Source organism: Haliotis cracherodii, unplaced genomic scaffold (assembly GCF_022045235.1).
Source record: "Haliotis cracherodii isolate W230 unplaced genomic scaffold, xgHalCrac1.p SCAF_5, whole genome shotgun sequence".
Lineage (NCBI taxonomy): Eukaryota > Metazoa > Mollusca > Gastropoda > Lepetellida > Haliotidae > Haliotis > Haliotis cracherodii.
In genome coordinates, this window is record NW_027266308.1 from 24,303,371 (window position 1) to 24,323,227 (window position 19,857).

General features: G+C 40.5%; 1 protein-coding gene across 1 annotated transcript; it reads right to left on the reverse strand.

The window, feature by feature from the left end:
• Window positions 1–1,119: 1,119 nt before the first annotated feature.
• On the reverse strand, window positions 1,120–18,831 carry LOC139443617 (glutamate receptor 2-like). The gene is made up of 13 exons (XM_071224574.1): window positions 18,738–18,831; window positions 12,764–12,904; window positions 10,039–10,329; window positions 9,056–9,246; window positions 7,790–7,963; window positions 6,878–6,958; window positions 6,611–6,712; window positions 5,405–5,505; window positions 5,076–5,163; window positions 2,886–3,207; window positions 2,450–2,673; window positions 1,597–1,862; window positions 1,120–1,369 (listed from the first exon to the last, which is right to left on the reverse strand). Exons 1-13 carry the CDS (start codon window positions 18,829–18,831, stop codon window positions 1,120–1,122), a joined length of 2,325 nt encoding a protein of 774 aa, XP_071080675.1.
• Window positions 18,832–19,857: the final 1,026 nt, after the last annotated feature.

Sequence of the window (19,857 nt, forward strand, 5' to 3'; positions counted from 1 at the left end):
TCGCACAATGTGCCCCAAACATTTTTGGTTTGCCTGACACCGCACAGCAGCCCCCTACCAAGTTACTGATGGTCCAGAAACAAAATCACACGACATCGCATTTATCGATCCAGTTGAAGCCAAAAAGGACATACACATTTTGAAATACGTTTTACGAGTGCTGTGATTCTGCAGCTTAAAAGTAAAAAAAAAAACACTTTTAAGAAATATGTTCGTTTTTCAATAGAGTGGAGCAGTTTTAATGTCTCGACCCAAATATTTCTTTTATAGTTGAATCAGCATATTTGATACTGAGGTTATGATGAAACTCGGAGACTTCAGTCCACCAACAGAAACATCGACCTATTTCAAGTAATATGTAACGTCAAGGCCAGAGAATAACCAGTCTCGGTTTTCTGACGAAACTGATAACATTGGGTAAAAGGCAAAATAGTGTTGAAAATTATATGAATGGATCACTGAATATCAGTGTTGATACCAGGACCAGTAATGAATTTCTTCTATGTGAACAATTGACTTGCCTTTGCAAGTGTTTGTGACTGGCATCACCGGTTGGGCAGGATACACTCAGCTTTTCGCGAACTTTCGCGACTTCTTATGAATATGGAAAGGGTTTTGTGGCTTTCTATCACATTACATACGTAAACAAACTTCCTTCAGTTCCCATTGCTAGTATCTTCGTCATTCTGAACTTTGAAACATCCTCCAAGAGATCAATAGCACATCAGAAACATTCAACATATTCAGTTTAAAAACTACATAACTTTTTAAAATCTACACTCCTACAACAATGACTTTAAAGGCCAGGCTTTGTCATCTTAACTCTGCATGGAAGGGGTTGCAGATTCCTATTTGGACGACAATGAAAGCAATAAGAATGTACATATTTTATAAATAACAGAAACAGCTGTCAATATCTCTTGTAAATCTTTATACCAAAGATTGTGTTGTTTGTTGTTTAACGCCGACCTGACGCCGGTCTGTAACGAATTGAATCTGGACCAGACAATTCAGTGATTGACATCATGAGCATCGACCCACGTAAATGGGATAGCGCATGGAAATATACCATTTGAAGATCACAAAATTGTAAATTACAAAATATACGTAGAATTTCCATCATATGCATGTGTCGCCGGTTGTTTGTTGTCTGTGAGAATTAACAAGACGCGAGTGTTTCTTGTAGAGTATCTCCCCAATCAGCGCCACCAGAGCTAGGCTAATACCTATGACTGCCGCATAAACGACACTCAGCAGTCCGATGATGTCAATCTTCTTCACGTCATAATTACTGGCTACACAACTAACGTTAGACGTCTCCCGATTGTACCAATGTTCAATAACGCCATTCTCACGAAGGCGAAGTATTCTGAAAACAAGATGAAATTACACCATTTTCATAAATATTGAATTCACATTTTAGTATTTTGTATTTCATTCATTAAATAGTAATACAAGTTTTATAATTTTGCACGATTATGTTTTTCATCCTGAAAATTATTACTCATACAAATGAATTTCCTTGACTTCATGCTTAATCATGTAAAAAAATAAACATGTCATAGATATAGGTAACGATGCATCTGGGTGACCTACTCTTTTGATAGCATGCTGGTGAGGCTGCTATTTGGGGGCAGCACCATAGCAAATATCAGTGGGTAGAAGGTGTCACTGATCATGTGCAGATCGCAGTTCTTGACCCTCCAGTTCCTCAGCGTCAAGGTGTTGGTGATGAAAGCGTAGCGTCCAGTATTCACCTTGTGAAGATGCACGTTCAGGTCCACACTGAGAACACTAGGATCAGATACCAGCCTTGCTTCGATACCTTCCCAAACCTGTTGGTATTGCGATATATTTGCATTCTGAAACAGAAGGGCAATTGGGTTAAGAAAAGAAAAGAATAACGTATTTTTTGTACATTTTTTTTTATTTGTCTGCATGTATTTGTTGTCAATGGTAACAGATTTGATAATCCCAATTTATAGCAAGGTTTCGCCATTAGGAACACATGTAGAACCAATTAGGAACAGGGAAATCCAATCAATCTGGTACTGTACTTAATTAAATCGTCCGACTTAACAAAAGTCCGGATAAACGAATGATGGTGGCGATCCTTTGGCTCAGTTGAGGTTCCCAACAAGATCTTTCGGAAGGAGAGTTTCTGGATTAACGGGTGTCCAGACTAACGGTGTGTCACTGTAATTCAATCATGTGATCTGTCTGCTACATGGCCATAACAAACCGATGCCACGTTTACTCTCAATCCTCTCAAGGACAAAGATGGTAGATGGGGCTGCCTAGTTGTTCATCAAGAGTAGACAAGAATCGATGTCGAACTAGAATGTGTGAAGACAATTTCAGGTCCCCTTGCCGTGACACTGCTCAAGTATAGCTAACTGCGGCGTATAACCATACTCACTCCAGAAATCGGTTATCGAAAAAAAATGACCTTGAAAAGTGTTTCATACGCCGACCCTCCGAGGGTCCCCCAAGTGTATGTGTCCTGCGCCACCATCTCAGCCAGAGTGTTAAAAGGCAGTGTGGTTCTGGGGGCAGTGAGGAAGGCTATGATGTCGGCACGGTAGACTGCCGCTGTCAGCATAGAGAATATCCACCAGGCACCCATGACACAGCGCCCAGGGAGACTTGCCGGGAGCAGGAATTCATTTACACCTGATTAAAGATATACAAACACTTGACTGATCGTAAGATCGATATGCTAGATTCGGTCTAAATATAATCCTTTGTTTTTCAGCCCCATACCAATGCTCGTGGATTACTTTGAGTTTCCCTCCCACATTAAGCTGACACGCCGTGATAATGCGATTTAAAATACAACGCACTTAGTCAAACACAAGTCAGCAAGCACCGTCCGAATATCCTACCGTTTGCCATGAGAGCAGCAAAGTGCACGAGAAGGCTGTCTGCACATCGGTTCCACACCCCCGTCAATTCCCTGGCAGACCAGAGGATGGGATGAACTTCCTCCAGCACACAGAGGAAGATGGTTGAGCATAGGAAAGAGATGAATATACAGATGAGAACAACGTTCTGAAACTTGTTGGCAAGAATCAGCCATTTCGTGTCGTAGTTGTCCGGCGTCTGAATGACAACGCAGCTGACGTCATAGAAGTACGGCGCTGTGAAGTCCATGATGGCGGCACGATCTTCAGTAACCGCCAGTGGCGATGCAATTACATCTGTCCTCTGTGGACAGAAAATATATCTATTTAATCAAGTAAAGTTATTATTCTCCTCTTAGTGCGCAGTTCTTTAGACGATATCAGTGATTGGATGATGCTACACCCCCCCCCCCCCCCCCAAAAAAAAAACAAACAAGAAAAGCCATAGCATCCAAAGAAATATAAACATGCTTCGAATTGTTTAGCGTCAATCTGCCAGTCTGAAAGCCTTTAAAGAGTGCCATAAAGTTGAGTGTTATGAAATATTGGTGAAAGGACACCTCAGACGCCAAACAACAAGCAGTAATAATTCCCAAGACAAGAACTTCATTTCCAAGGAAGGTTAATTTGGTCAAAGGGAGGCTACTCTAATTTGCATTATGAAGCGTTATTCCAGGGTCGTAAGTAGTCCGGCAATGGATAATGCTAATTTCCTGGTGACGCGACGTTATATTGATTTTCCAAACTTGTTATGCCCCGACCGGAAATAACAATCGTTGTTGACAGTTACAAACATCTGTGCCTTTCAGGACTATTGTTTTTCCTTCAACAGGTGAATAATTAATACCCATACATCATGTGTCGAAGACACAATCAGCCAGGTCAAAATTAATCCTTATTCAACTGCTCTTACAAAAGGTGGGAGACACTGAGGATTTGTTCTGCCCACAACTTTCAACATGTGGGTGGGTGATTTTCTGCTGAAACCTACACCTGAATCGAACCTCAATTAGCACCGACATGTAAGCATCGATTCTTTGCAAGTTCATCAATTTCAATGACGTTAAAGGCTGTCAACTAACCCGGGAAGACAAAACGATGCCATGGACATTATTTGTTAGGTTGTACAATAGCTTAGCTCTGTTTATTGATATAAAACTGACCCGTTGGTATGTTATTAATAATAGCATGACAGTTTTGTGAAGTGCTAGGTGATACTGAGGTTCGTTTATCAATAGATTCCCCTGGTGGATTTCATCCTAGAGAAGCTCTATACAAACTCTGGGTTCCAACCCCGGTTCGCCCAGATAATGTTTCTTGGTTTGACAGCACCATATCTCTGCTCGTGGGTTTCGCCAAAGTGGTAAACGTCTGAGACTTGCATCACTTCGATCCTTCCTCCCACATGAAGCTGACGCGCGTTAAATACAACTCACTCACTCTATCGAGGGGAATCACAGCTACACAAAGACGTATAATTTGAATTATTTCAAAAATGCGAATTTTGGTTTTAGAGAATCGTTTATTTGTTTGTTCTTTAACGCGGCTGTCACTTATATTCAAGATAAATCACGGCGGCAACTAAATAATCCGGTATGGGCCAGAGTTCGACTGATATTATGTAACGTCAGAAGACGTCGGGGCACGATGAGATGAGGCGAAATGGGGTTTAACGTCGCATCCATGATTATTGAACTTATATAGCGACGTGCATGGCCGTTTGTGTGTGTGGCTGATTGTACTAGTCCGGGCTAATTTTGTAGTGCTAATTCACTGGCATACCATGCCGCAGTTTAACATGAATACCCCACTCAGACACAGTATGCAGACTCTGAGCCGTCCCAACCTTGTTTTATCCCCTTTATGCCAAAGGCAGGGTAACAACAAGTACACATTTTTACGTCTTGTAGTATGACGCGGCCGGGGATCGACCCTGGACCTTGCGCTCTCCAAACGGAGGTTCTACCACAAAACCACGGAGGGGTTCCCGCGGTACGATAACAAGCAATCAACCATATCAACGAGCACCCATAAAAATTACTGGCATCTCACATCAAACACAAAACTGAAACAGTGACGGATCAGGACGGCCCGACACTATACCTTTCTGTGTGCCACGCGTTACCCCTGTAGAGCGATTAGGCGATCGTGAGGGAAGCAGAGGGTTCTTACCCCTGACAGTAGATCTCCTATAACCCCTGTCCATGACCCGTTGACGTCCCGGCCCCACTCGTTGTCAACAGGTTCCAGCAACACGTAGCTTAAACAAAGAATATGTTTGATGTCAAAGTAAATTTAAAAAATGTATTTCAAAATTAAGTTTGTCTTCTATTAATCGACACCAAGATCCGGTAATGGAGAAAAAAATAGATTCAGAATCTTAACCTTTAGTCGTAAACTATGTTATTTGGGTTAAAACTTAACTGTCTACCATATCCCATCTAGCTTTTCACTTCTTACCCAGTGATTTATTCACAATATATGTTTAAGAAACTCTCTACCTGAAATTCAGTGTTTTAGCCATCTGTTTGATGAGGTTAATGGTCACCCCGGAGTAGTGAACTGTTCCGTTGATTATCGTCTTCACTATGAAGCCGGGGGACTAGATGGGAAGTAGAACAAAGGAACATAGAAGGGTTATTGATTTGGTTGATCACACGTCATTACTGATATCCAGTAATTATAGGTCCGACGCCACTAAAGCCGATTGAATAAATAAATACCACACGTCTAGAATACTGACGCTATATTAGGTGAGGTGAGGTGAGGTGAAATGGGGTTTAACGTCGCGTCCAAGATTATTGCACTTATATAGCGACGTGGATGCACGTGTGTGTGTGTGTGTGTGGCTGCTTGTACTAGGCCGGACTGATGCCGATTTATAGTGCTAGCCCACTGAGATACCATGCCGCAGTTTAACATGAATACCCCACTCAGACACAGTATACTGACTCCGAGCCGACCAGTCCTTGCTTTAACCCCTTAATACCGAGCGCCAGACAGGGCGCTATATTAGGTGAGTGTATGCAGATCATGCATTTTGAAAAAGCATAATATATTATCTCTTGCTATGATCTGTTGAAACATTATCAGAAACATAACACATCAGTTGGTTGGTTGGTTGGTTGTTGAACGCCGCAATATTCCAGCTATATGACGGTGGTCTGTAAATAATCGAGTCTGGACCAGACAATCCAGTGATTAATATCATGAGCATCGATCCGAGCAATTGGGATCGATGACATGCATCAACCAAGTCAGCGAGCCTGACTACCCGATCCCGTTAGTCGCCTTTAACCACAAGCATAATCGCCTTTTACGGAAAGCATGGGATGCTGAGGACCTATTCTATCCCGGAATCTTCACGGGTCTCACACATCAGACACATACTATTAAATTAAGTGAATGTAGAATAGACAAAGTCTTTCTAAATTTGGTTTGAGAAAAAAAGAGACTTATCACGGCTTCGTGAAGAGGTCGTAAGATTCCAATTATCCAAATCTACTTAACATCGTTTTTCAACAAATCAGATTTTACAATACAATTTAATACACATGTCGGTCGCATAACACAGGACTTTTTTCTCTTCAGATATCAAGTCTTATACGTTGCATCGCTAGCTTGTTGTTATTTTCTTTTCGTTTTGTGAACCACGGAGGGGCTGAGCCAGTGCTATCTTGATCTGGCGTTCAAACAATTTGTTATACCTGTTTTATCCCCAATCTTAGCGTTCTGTTGTTCAGACCACAGGAGTCACACATATGTCCCCAGAACTTGGAATTAATTCTGCATTTCAGTCTGCTTCTGTCCTGGAGGAGATGAACAATATTGTTTTTAATTCAATAACTTAATAATGAAGGAAATGATGGCATCATACTGAAACTATTTGTTGAAATGAATCATGTTGAACTATTTCAAAGATTCCAAAGTGAATTTACAAAGAGATTTAACTAACGAGAGTTTTCGTGACTTACCCTCAGTGCTGCATACGCAGTTTTAATCCCATTCTCCTTTGAAGTTGCAGATGCAATTCCTCGACTAATTTCACCCAAATCCTGAATATGATAAATTTTTAAACACATGGCAAATATATTTACACTCCGAATACTGACGTTACAGCTCTCTTCTACTGGCATATGAAAGGTAACGTCAAAAACTCATGAGTGTCATTGTTTGTTTGATGTATATATCATCGCACTCAGCAATATTCCAGCTATATGACGGCGGTCTGTAAATAATCGAGTCTGGACCAGACAATCCAGTGATTAATATTATGAGCATCATGAGCATCAATCCACGCAATTGGGATCGATGACATGCATCAACCCCTGTAGAGCGTCAGCGAGCCTGACCACCTAATCCCGTTAGTCGCCACTCACGACAAGCACAGTCGCCTGTTATGGCAAGAATTGGTTGCTGAAGACCTATTCTACCCCGGATCTTCACGTGTCCAAAACTCATGAGTGCCAGTATTTCAGCAGGAAAGCCCTTCCTTACACTGTTCGTAGACTTTATTAACGAGCACGGTTGGGGTGTTGACAATCCAACTACCCTAATCTGTACGAATCTGGGATTCGAACAAGTGATACTGGTATATTTAATGGGCCCAACTCTGCACAGTAAATCCTGCCAGCGGGAATTACGTTTGAATATACATGTGTATGCTACTACCACGAAGATCAGAATCAAACCAACATGTATAAATGAATGCCATTTTATCGCACAAAATCGACCCTCTTTCAACGAAAGGTCACAGGTGTGCTCTTCATATTAGCGTCCACTGCGTGTTGTTATACACTGTAGAGTTTCATTCAGAAACGAACAGAAGAAAAACAATCAGGGTCTGGTGAGAATGTAAACGTGGTGAACGGAGTGAAATACTCTACCTGGGCCGTGTATTGAACGACGCAGGGTTTCAGATTGATTGCAGCTACGTCGAAGTTGGTGACGTTTTCTGTGTCGATCATGATGTCTACATCATCTGTTTGATCTGTGGACGCCAGTAGCCACTGTGTTTTTCTTGTTGGGTCGTGATTTTGATTTTGATGAAGATCATATACCTGTAATTAAAATGAAAGCAACAAAGCCCTTTCCATACTAAAAGAAATCTCTACGAAAATCTGAGTCCATTGTATGATATCATGAGCATATGTTTATGAATTGAATCACTTTGAATAGTAATAATACCAGGCGAAAAAGTGAGCGTACCCTCCCCCAACGGTGACATCCATCACAAATACAAGCAAAGGTTAGCCAATGAAAAATAAAACACGGGAACATCTGGTACACGTCAAACTATGAAATTGCAGGCGCCAAATTTGGAAATGTCTTCCACATGTCTACGACAAAACGTTTGGAAAGCTTTAATGATGGAAGTCAAAATATGGAAATGCATCGGACATTATTTTTAGAGATGTCAAATTTGAAAATGTCCAACAAAATACATTTTGAAAGCTTCACTAAGGCCTTGGCTGTTGTAACCCTCATTTAACATTTATAGCAAGAGCTGATGACGCTCTTTGAATACTTCGTTGAAAGAGCGAACTCAATTGTACCTAAAAAATTGAGGAATGTCGACACCAAAATCAGGTCCAGCTGGACGATGTTTTGACATTAAAGGAAATCTAACTATTGTAAAGCTGTCATTCCGGAAGCATTCACTGTTGGAATTGGTATATTATTGTTTGTAGGTGAACTTTGATCACAATGTTCGCAAAAAGGGTAGAGTTACCGGTAAGCAAAGCATGTCCTGTCCTACCTGTAGCACCCACCATTCATACGATTTGCATAAAAAGAAGTAAAGAGAACCGATTGGTAACCAATTATCATATTTCGTCTCAGTATAACTTCTCATATGAACATCGTATGTTGATTCATTCTGATTTGACCTACAGGTACTCGACTAAAATCGTTTTGTGCATTTAAGGATGATCAATCTATTTCTGGTATTTCGGTAAAATCTTTCAATGTCAGGCTGTTCCTGTTCCTGTTGTAAATGCCAATGATAAAATAGGTAGGAGGCTAATGTCGTAGCCGATCCGCCAATATGTACTGTTCTTGGGAACAGTTTGTTGTAACCGGAAGCCATAACATATTTACCAACATCATAACAGAAGCAGTATCCATTGTGGCACATGCACACTTTCACTGACCTGTTTGATGACGTTCTGGATGCAGGAACCAGAACAGACAACGATGAAAGTGGCGGCATGTTCTGTTGATGTTCTGTAAATTGTGCTCAGATTTTGTTCTTGGGTTAGGAGCCCTGTGTCCGTTATCTCAAGGGCCATTATTGTTGTCATAGGACTCGCTGTCATCAGTAATGTTGAGAGTTCCAACAGTTCTACGATAGAGTAAACATACTTTAATACAGACATTTTGTATTCTTTCTAGGGTCGCTGTAAATACAAATCATTATGTAAAAGTACATTTATAATGCGCCAGATTCCATTCACCAAGTGGATGCTCATAGCGCTACACTATTATTACCCCGGTGGGTGATTCAGTGAGCACTCGCTTTTCATTCTCAGCTCCCTGGGGAGTATACAACCCAACCCATTAGGGCGTGTCAGCCGATTTGTGGGAGGAATTCCCACGGTGATGCAGGTCTCAGGCATCTACCATGTGGGCAAACCTACGGGCTGCAAATCTACTTATAATAACGATATCTCGGACTCACTCCCACGTTTAGTGGATATTTGCTGCAAAAGACGCAACCCCGTACAATATGTTGTCGGCAGTTAATAGACTCCGTGGTCTAGTGGTAGAGCGTCCGCCCGGAGAGCGGAAGGTCCGTGGTTCGATCCCCGACCGCGTCATACCAAAAGACGTTAAAAAATGTACTTGTTGTTACCCTGTCTGGCGCTCGGCATTAAGGGACTAAAACAAGGACTGGTCGGCTCGGAGTCAGTATACTGTGTCTGAGTGGGGTATTCATGTTAAACTGCGGCATGGTATCTCAGTGAGCTAGCACTATAAATCGGCCTCAGCCCGGACTAGTACAAGCAGCCACACAAACACAAACACGTACATGCACGTCGCTATATAAGTGCAATAATCTTGGACGCGACGTTAAACCCCATTTCACCTCACCAATTGATGGATCACCTGTGCCCTTGTCCCACGACCAACCTACCATGATTTGAAGACATCAAGATGAATCTTGTTCTGCGATGTTGTGTCTTTATCGCGTGACTCACAGCTTGTAGAAATCGGCTATGGATATAACTGTCCAGCATGCTTGGTGCAGACAATGTTTCCGACATGTTCTGTATTGAATGTACGAAACAGTTTCCATGTACGTGAATCCTCCCCGCACAGTCGTCGTCTGGAACGTGCTGCACTCGGCGTGGGTCAGGCATCCCAGCGTCCGCTTCAGAGTAGGGATGGTGGACCGCCAGTGTGAGGTCCACATTGTGTCGTTTGACTGATGAAGTAGATAACGGAACGTAGTGTTACGGTATGTTGAGTGAATGAAGACAAAGAGGACATCCATATTTATTACCAATAGGGGTAGAAATAAGCGAGTTCATAAAAATCCTTTTCTTTTGTTTGCTGTGTAACGCCGCACTCAGCAATATTCCAGCTATATGACGGCGGTCTGTAAATAATCGAGTCTGGACCGGACAATCCAGTGATTGACATCATGAGCATCGATCATAAAAATCGTATGAGCACTTGCAAATATCACTTCTTGTGCACCAGTGTATTGTTTCTGTCATCCGGAGGGCATTGTTCGCGCCATGTAAATCTTATTGTGACGTAAGGTCGGAAAAACGTCATTCTAGAAATGACGTCATACCTGAATATTGTTTACGTCATTCGACAAGTTTTGGTTTTCTAGGAAAGCTGTGGTGATCTGTTCATTTGTCTTAAGTGGAGCTCAAAAGAATCAAGAAATAACGGGCAATAAAGAAATTATTACACTCACATGTGTGTCATACGGTAACAATTTATGTGGCACCACGCTCTCGCTCGGGACATTCAAGAAATCTGACACTCGTTTCCAAAAATCAGTGTGAAACTCACGCTCGTATGATAATCTGTATTAATCGCATAACGTGAAACAGTACCACCACGCGGCAACACATGCCTTCAGCCATTGATTAACATTCGAGTCAAGTATGATGTCCACTGATATGAGATACATTGTAATACTTCACGTTGATTTAGTCAAATATATAATAAAGACACTTATATTGTGTGTGATTGAACGCTTCTTTGAATATTATTCTATATAATATCAGGGCGTGTCAGCTTGATGTGGAAGGAAAGCCCGAAGTGATGCACGTCTTTGACATTTACCGCTTTAGTCAAAACCTTGAGTGTTGACAAGCCAAGAAACACGTAAAGATCCGGGGTAGAATAGATCTTGGGCAACCCATGCTTGCCGTAAAAGGTGACTATGCTAGTCGTAAGAGGTGATTGACGAGTTCGCATGGTCAGGCGCGCTGACTTGGTTGATATTAATCATTGAATTGTCTGATCCAGACTCGATTGTTTACAGACCTAACTAATGTTATATTTGGGATAACCCTTTCTTAGTAAAGTACAGATTCTAGTACTTTTTGGAGTGAGTCCCGTCGAGTCCCGTCCCTGCCAGGTGTGGGTTCGAAACCCGGTCGGGACTCACTCCAAAAAAGTACTAGAATCTGTACTTTACTAAGAAAGGGTTATCCCAAATATAACATTAGTTACATTTGACCACTTTCTAAAATGGCATTGTGACCGCCGCTATATAGCTGGAATATTGCTGAGTGCGGCGATAAACAACAAACCAAGCATAACATGTCAGGCCAAGAACCATAATTAGAGCGAATTTAGGATTTTAAATCACGATCCTTGTCTCACACGACAAAGGGACACATCAGTGAACAGCAACCTTTGACGCTTTAGAGGCCACTCTCATTAACGTCTATGTATACACCTGGAAAAAAGTTAAGCGTCACCCCTTCTTTATTTTCATATGTCCCGAACTGCCTCGTCTAACAGGCCTGAGATGTGTCCGTGATTGGCTACTCCATGGTGATGTCCTAAGGTCAGATTATGACGGACTACGTTTCTGATTGTCATTCAACGATAGGTTTCTCGTGCTTCAGTTGAATTTACCTAAGTCTATGTTGAAACGTGATGGTTTTAGTGTGTTAAGACATGTTCTTTGATCTTATCTAGTTTGTGTTATCTCAACCGTATTGACAATTTACAAATATGGCAGAAATTGTTTTTGTGGAGGGTCACACTAGTCTTAATTGAAGCTGTAAGATGGGATGACGACACTTATGACTGTTGTGTAATGTATTAATGCGTCATTGCGATCATGACAACAATAGAATAGACAAAATATGCATGGATTTGATGCTAAAGTAGTGCGATTTGGGTGTATGTGAGAAACATATTATTGCATTCGTACCTGTCGTTGTAAAAACAGTTTGTCTGACAGACACTCGTGTAGTAATCTCTATGTTTTATATTGGTCTCATTTTCATAAATGGCCAAGACACCACTGATATATTTTCAGCAGTCATATCCTACACTACACACACGCAGAGGAAGCTGTTGAAAGGCTAATCAAATATCTATTTCCGTGGAGCAGTTACGAAACTTGATTTCTGTTTACGTATTTGATATGAGCGTTCTACTTTGAAAACCAAACCAAATGTACTTGTCCGAAAAGTAATAAAGAATTATTATTATTATATTTTGAAAAATTACATAAAACGATATAAATGATGCTTAATGATTTTTCAAATAGGTGTATATTCAAATGAAAGTGTTTAATTACATTTATTCATTGTTCCGGAAATAGATAACCCCTAACATTACACTGGGAACTTACAAGAGTCTTACTGTATCGAATTTACCTGTTTTCAGCATATCAAACAGAGAAGTGACGGGAACCATGTTCCAGGTGATAACGTTGTCTGTGTCTTCATGAATAAAGTCACGGCCACACAATGGGTTCTGTTGCACAATATCAAAGCTGGGTTGGTAGAGAAACACATCTACAAATTGAAACAAAAATAAGGTTAATGCCAGGTGCCCCACCAAGTATTTTGCCCGATAGGATGCAACCTCTACAGCAGGACATGGTTACCTTTTTCGCGAACACCTGGTGTCATAAATGATCCATTCACATGTGATCCACTCACATCCTTTTCGCCGATATTTTGACGATTACGCCCAATGGAATCCGTTTCGACTGATTAACGAGACTGGTGATTCTCGAGATTTGGCGTTTCATATACACACGAACTGTCTGTTCAAACTAGGATCCCCATCATCTTTTACATCAAAAGCAAAGGAAGTCAATTAACAGAAATCGTGTCTGACTGGACTGGTAATGATGCTCATATGAAGGGGTGAAAATATGTGCACGAATTAAGCATTAAGAAGAAGAGATGGGATCAGTCAGTTTACCTGGGGAAAGAGTTTATAATTGTATCTAAAATCTATAATGATAATACTTTATTTGCCTGAAAGGGAAATCGTTATACATCAATTACTGTGATGGCAAAAGCTAACAGATAACATATGTACATGAAACAAACACAAAGAGAGAAAAAAGAAGATAAGATTTACATAAGTGAGAGATGTGACATAAATAGAAACACTCACAGTAAAAACGGCATACAAGTAATATTAGAAACGTGATAAAAAATAATGAAAGTATAAATAATATTTTGTTAACAGTTATTTGTTTAAAATAGCAAAGCTGCATGGAATGAATGTTTTTGAAGTCCTGTTGATTCTGAAACAGGGGATTTGAAAGCGGCGTCCTGAAAGTTTTTTTTAGTTTATATTTATTACGAAGGAAGTGTTCAGAGTCTGTGGAAATTTAGAGAGCTGGGTTTTCGATTTACCGCAGGCCTATAAGAGGAAGAATCTAAAGGGACTCCAGATATTTTGCTTGGAATGTTAATGATTTTAGATGTTTTGTTTTTGTTTGTAGAGAAGGGGATCCTAACCAACTAGGCACACAGACATACAGGATACATTGAATAAAGGATTTGTAAACAGAACAAAAGTAAAATTGCTGACATTGCAAACATCACTAGATAGTTGCGTTAGTTTGATAAAGGGCTGTTCTTTTCAACTGAGTGCATGCGACAGTGAGCAACTGATTCATACTTCCGCAGCCGTAACAGTAGATATGTGTGTTATCTTTCCAGATCGATTGAAACTCATTCAGTTTGGAGCATACTCCGCCTGTACAAAAAGGCTTTTTACACAATTTACACTTGTCAGCGGGATACATAGAACCTGATCTTGACTTCCACCTGTGCGACCATAATTCTGTGGTGGTTGAGTGGGTTAGATCACTGACTTTGTGTGCTGGCGATTAGTACCTCACGCTTAGAGTGTGGTTCGTGATGGTACTCATCTAAAAAAAAGTACACAAGTGCCAGACTTTAACTAAGAAGTGTTATCCAAAATATAACATTTGTTACATGAGAATTGTTGGACGTAAACCCTCTGAATGTTCTGTATATTGATATATTACCTGATTGTTCTTAAACCCAAAGCCTTGTGTGACAGTGTTAGAAATAGAGAGGGTACTGCCTCCGCGATTATTACCAAAAGGCCCCTGGCAAAACAAAGTGTCTTGATCTTGGTCAGTAGTCAGACACTTTAACCATCAGACCTCAGACTGTTCCCGGTTCACTCAAACCCTTTTTCATTTTATAATAATAATAATAATAATGATAATAATGATGATGATAATAATAATAATAATAATAATAATAACGAGCCAAGGATGTGGGGCATAATCTCAATGTCAGTGTTGATTTTATTGATGGTTCTGTTCTGCTGGACAGAAATGGGTGTCAACCAAGTGAAGTGCCATATGAAATCGGCCCAGACTCAGTTTATCAAGGGGAAGGCTATCTGAACGACCACTGCATCGAGTTTATGTACAGTGTGTTGAGAAGTTCAGCAACCTTACGGAGTCATTCGTTTGGATGAGGTCAGTTGGCCTGAAAACAGAAGGCTTTCATTTTTGCTGCTCAGGACTAGTCACTTCCCACTCCAAACCGCCAATGTATGATTTTTCATCAAAATGTAAATATGAAATGTATATCATGCAATGAATTTACTGATTGCTGTCACATTGTCAGTGAATGCCCAGCTTTGGCACAAACACAGTATCTTAAGCGACATGATGGAGTGGCTCGGTCATTTTATTACCGTCTTCGCAATGCTTGTTGTTTTAACACAGAGGTCGGCCCGTCCATGTTACGACCTAGAATATGCTGTCATGGATAATGATAACTACAAAATTCTTTGGAATAGGCCCGCATACAGCCTCTGACCTGTCCAGGCCAACACACCTGATCTTGTCCTTTTTAATAAATCAAATGAAATCATATATATTGTTGCATTTTGTGTCCCATTTGACAGTAATGTAGTTGACAAGATTCATGAAAAACATGGCAATATATGCAGACCTCGCATTCGAAATAATAATCCCATGATCCCTTTCTGGCTCCTTTCTGCTCCATTTAAATAATGTCATTCATGATTGAAAGCGCAGAATGATGAGACAAGATCTGTAAGACACCCTGTAAATATTTTGATTTTGTGTATCCGGGATCACCCAAACCCTCTATGCTGCATTTATTTGTTTTAATCTGTAAATAATATACGATACTATTTAGCTACACATTCAGAAATGTCATTGCAATCACATCTTCATGTAACCAGAACTTTTGATATATAACACTGGCGATTTATACATTTATGTCGTTTAAATCATGCATAAATTGAAGTTCATGTTAGTAAGAAGATACATCATATGTTATGGACCGTTTTTCCCCAAGTTATCGCTATATTACGTTCATACTAATCATTATACGTTTTTCATGTTATGTGTATTTGTTTACTGGTTCCAGATGTGACACGTTTTTCCCAATATTTTAATATTTAATTTTGTCTTTTATGGTAGCAAGGACATAAAAAAAATCCATAAAACCCTTTCCTCAATCATATGAAATCTATGTCCATTGTACGATTGTTACATATCAACTCCTTCATTCCTATCACTTTGCTTTAATGCCATAAGAGGTTTAAAAGGAATAATTCATACCGGTTTGTGATATTTGTCACGAAGTGGCGCTAGCTGGTCTCATACGTACGGAAGCGTAGAGGGGCCGTAGGACTTAGTATGGCCTAGAATTACTATCTCTTACGTAGGACTTACTATTTCCTACGTAGGACTTAGCATGGACTAGAATAACTATCTCCTACGTAGGACTTAGTATCTCCTACGTAGGACTTACTATCTCTTACGTAGGACTTAGTATGGCTTAGAATCACTATCTCCTACGGAAGGACTTAGTATCTCCTACGTATGAGATAGTAAGTCCTGTATAGGAGATACTAAGTCCTACGTAGGAGATACTTAGACAAAAATAATTTTCACCGTGGCCCTACTACGCTTCCGTACAAACGCTTCATGTTTTTGAATATGGTGGTTTTTTCCACAACTCATGCCAGGTTGAAAAGTATCGTTCCATCATGTGTGTCATTTAACGTGTGTGACCCTTTTCCCAAAACAGCAGCATTGTATTAAATATTTGACATTGATAACATTAGTCCACAGGTTCAATCACAGGGCTTGAAGTAGCGGTGATGCATCACCAGAAAGCATTGTCAGTTGACTGCTGACAGATGCGTACTAATTAACTCTGAAGGAATAACTGCGATACATGTGTCATTGTTCGCTAGTTGGTCTGACTATTTCGAGGCTATTCACGAAGTGCAAAATACACTGTACACATGCATATAGGATATCTGACAATTTACAGAGAATCCGTTTGAATGTGGTAATAAGACCATGGCAATGGATGTGATTCATGTCATGTGTATAGACTTCTCATCTGTACACTGAGCCGAGTACTACATTGGCGTTTTTATGCAACCGATTGTACGTATATGCTTAGCTCTCGTTCGTGAAAAAGCATGTTCCATTCGTTTGGTAAAATGCGTACAACCTAATGTAATAATCTCTGTGTGTTCTTGGCCTCAAAATATGCATTTACCCCCAGACAGATCAATTATAGCATTGGTTTGGACTTGGGGCCAACAGACCAGCAAAGAAACATCCCAACAAGTCAGTTGAGTCAATATTGTCGTTTGTGATGTTTAACTCGATGGAAGGTTGAACCGATTAATGAGACGTATTGCAGTGATAACAGATTGCTAAGTTTTGTCAATCATCATATAGACTGACAGCAAATTAAAGTATACACCAATGTTTGATGGTGGCCAAAAATCTATGGTGATGTATTTGATACGGTATCGTAGCTGTGGTTCTACCTTACCTTTGCAGTGAATTGGCGACTTTTTTCAGCCTTGTAACGTTTTCATAACGTTTATATTTTTTTATGGTCAAATCCAGTTTTCAAGCGTATACTTTTTTGTTACCAAGGCAATTGATAATACTAACCTGTCGAAACACGATGGTATTGAATTTACTCAACCCTAAGGTTCTCATACAGGAATGTCTTTTGCAGGCAAAAAAGAACATGATAACATTCTTCACTCAGCATATCTTGACATAAGGCATTATATTATTTGTGCTACATAACACGTTTCTGTTAAAGTTAGGCCAAGAGAATCGAATCGAATTGCAGTTTGAACACCTAGTATTCATTACTATGCGCTATTGTCGAAATCGTACAATGGAATGTAGAAAGAGTTTTTGTTACTTATATTTATCACCGGTGGGGCAGGATTTTGTACTTCTTCGGTAAACAGCTGGTATCATTGTTGCGACCATAATATTTCCGAGTCCCGTGATGGGATTCGAACCACGGACCTTCTGACCGAGGTCGGACGCCTTGTCCACATGACCAAAGAGGTTAACCCCGTCAGCAAGCTGACAAGGTAAGATGTCATCTGTTGGACGACTCCACGCCCTGCCACATACTCCTCCGTCAACAGAAGGCACGTCCCGGGCCGCATAGTAGGGTACTGAGGCTTATTTTGCTCAAATTTAATATGAACGTGCTCAGCCCCACGTTGGACACTATTTGATTGTGATTCATAAACACATGCTCATGATATCGTCCAATCGTCTGTGCTTTTAGCGTAGATTTCTTATGAATCTAATGTATATTAAAAGGGTTTGGTTGCTTTTATTTATCTCATGAATCGAGTGATTTATTGAGTGAGTATAGTACTACGACGCTTTTAGCAATATTCCAGCAATATCACGGCGAGGGACACCAGAAATGGGCTTCACGCATTGTACCCATGTCGGGAGCCGAACCCGGGTCTTTGACGTGACGAGCGAACGCTTTAACCACTAGGCTACCCGACCGCTCCTCACGAATAGGGACTTGTAAACAATAGTTGGAAGGAATTTGATCCTGAACTATGGTGACACCATGACGCCTTTATGCATGTCTCAATCCCTGCTTAAATATATACAATGAATATATTCACATACCCATCGGACACCGTCTCCGTGGCCAGGTGTGTCTGTGGGGTATCCATGTTAAACTGCGGCATGGTATTTCAGTGGGCTAGCATTATAAAACCTGCATAATTTACATCCCTCAAGCCATCTGATTACAATATTTGTATACGCAATTTGTCCATGTCTATATCCCTACTATACAAATATGATTCATAAACACACGCTTATGTCGGTATTGTACATTTGTATCAGAGATTTCTTACAGTTGTCGCAAGGGTATTCCAAGTCTGAAATCTAGAAGCTCCAATGAACCAGATATGTCGCTTTATCATATCTTGCCCGTCCAAACCTCGAAGAGCAAAATATTGTTTGTTAACAGAAATGAAGAAATCTTAAAACAAATATTTACATACCGATAGATACATTCCATGTATTCAGTGGTGTGATGAGTGCTACAAGAATAGAAGACAAGAATAAAAGTCCGTTGGGGTGATGTGATTCCATCATGCTTTGTCCTGTACCCAGGCTGGAGACTGGCAACAGCATCAATCAATATGACGTACTTCGACCACGACAAGGGCAGCTGGTGACACTGACGATGTACACACTGGTTTAATAATGCAATGAGGAGAATGTATGCATAATTGAACCTTCATCACATTCAGTGCAAATCATGGACGAGAATACATTAAATCATTACAATCATTTCTCATTTATAAGGCGAGAGTATGTTGACATAGGAATCGATCCCCTTGGCCTCCGTGATGTGTCTTGTATGGAAGGGTATTAGTAAGCTGAAGTGTGGTGAGGGGGAACACATAAACTAATTGAAATATCAAAGTTGGACGTACTACGTGTTATGATTAATCCAATTGTGAGTTTTAACTTACCAACTACGTCACAACTTTACCATCTTCCCGAGGCAAGAGAGTTAACTTACTTTAAAAGTCCAGTTTCCACCCTTGCCGAACTAGGCTGGAATTACTGGGCTCGATCGTTGCGCCACCAGTGGCTATTACCAGTTTATGTCCCTTCTAAGCCTCTCCTATGGACCAATCAGATTCCACTTCTCGTATCACTTGTGTTTGCTTTACACAAAATGGTGGCGCCCAGTCAGGACGATCTGATCGATAATAAAGATCTATATTGTGATAAAACGGGTCTTACATCGCGAAATGCATCAAATCACGTGAGCACCTTGATTAAAAACATGAACAGATTTGGCGGTGCACATGCTTTGCAAATCCTGCAATCGACCGAAATCTGCACGACAGTTTACGAACCGGATTTCGATTTCGGTGCGCGACTTTGATTGGACTATACATAGACTCGTTAGCCCAGCCAAAATGTTACTCCATAATACCAGCCTAGCTCGGCAAGGGTGGAAACTGGACTTTTAAAGGCAGTTAACTCTCTTGCCTCGGGAAGATGCAACTTTACTGGTAAGATAGTTAATGGAGTACGATTACTCAAATTCGAACAAAAAACACCTGATCCAAATATTCATATCTTATGATATACAGATGTTCCTGA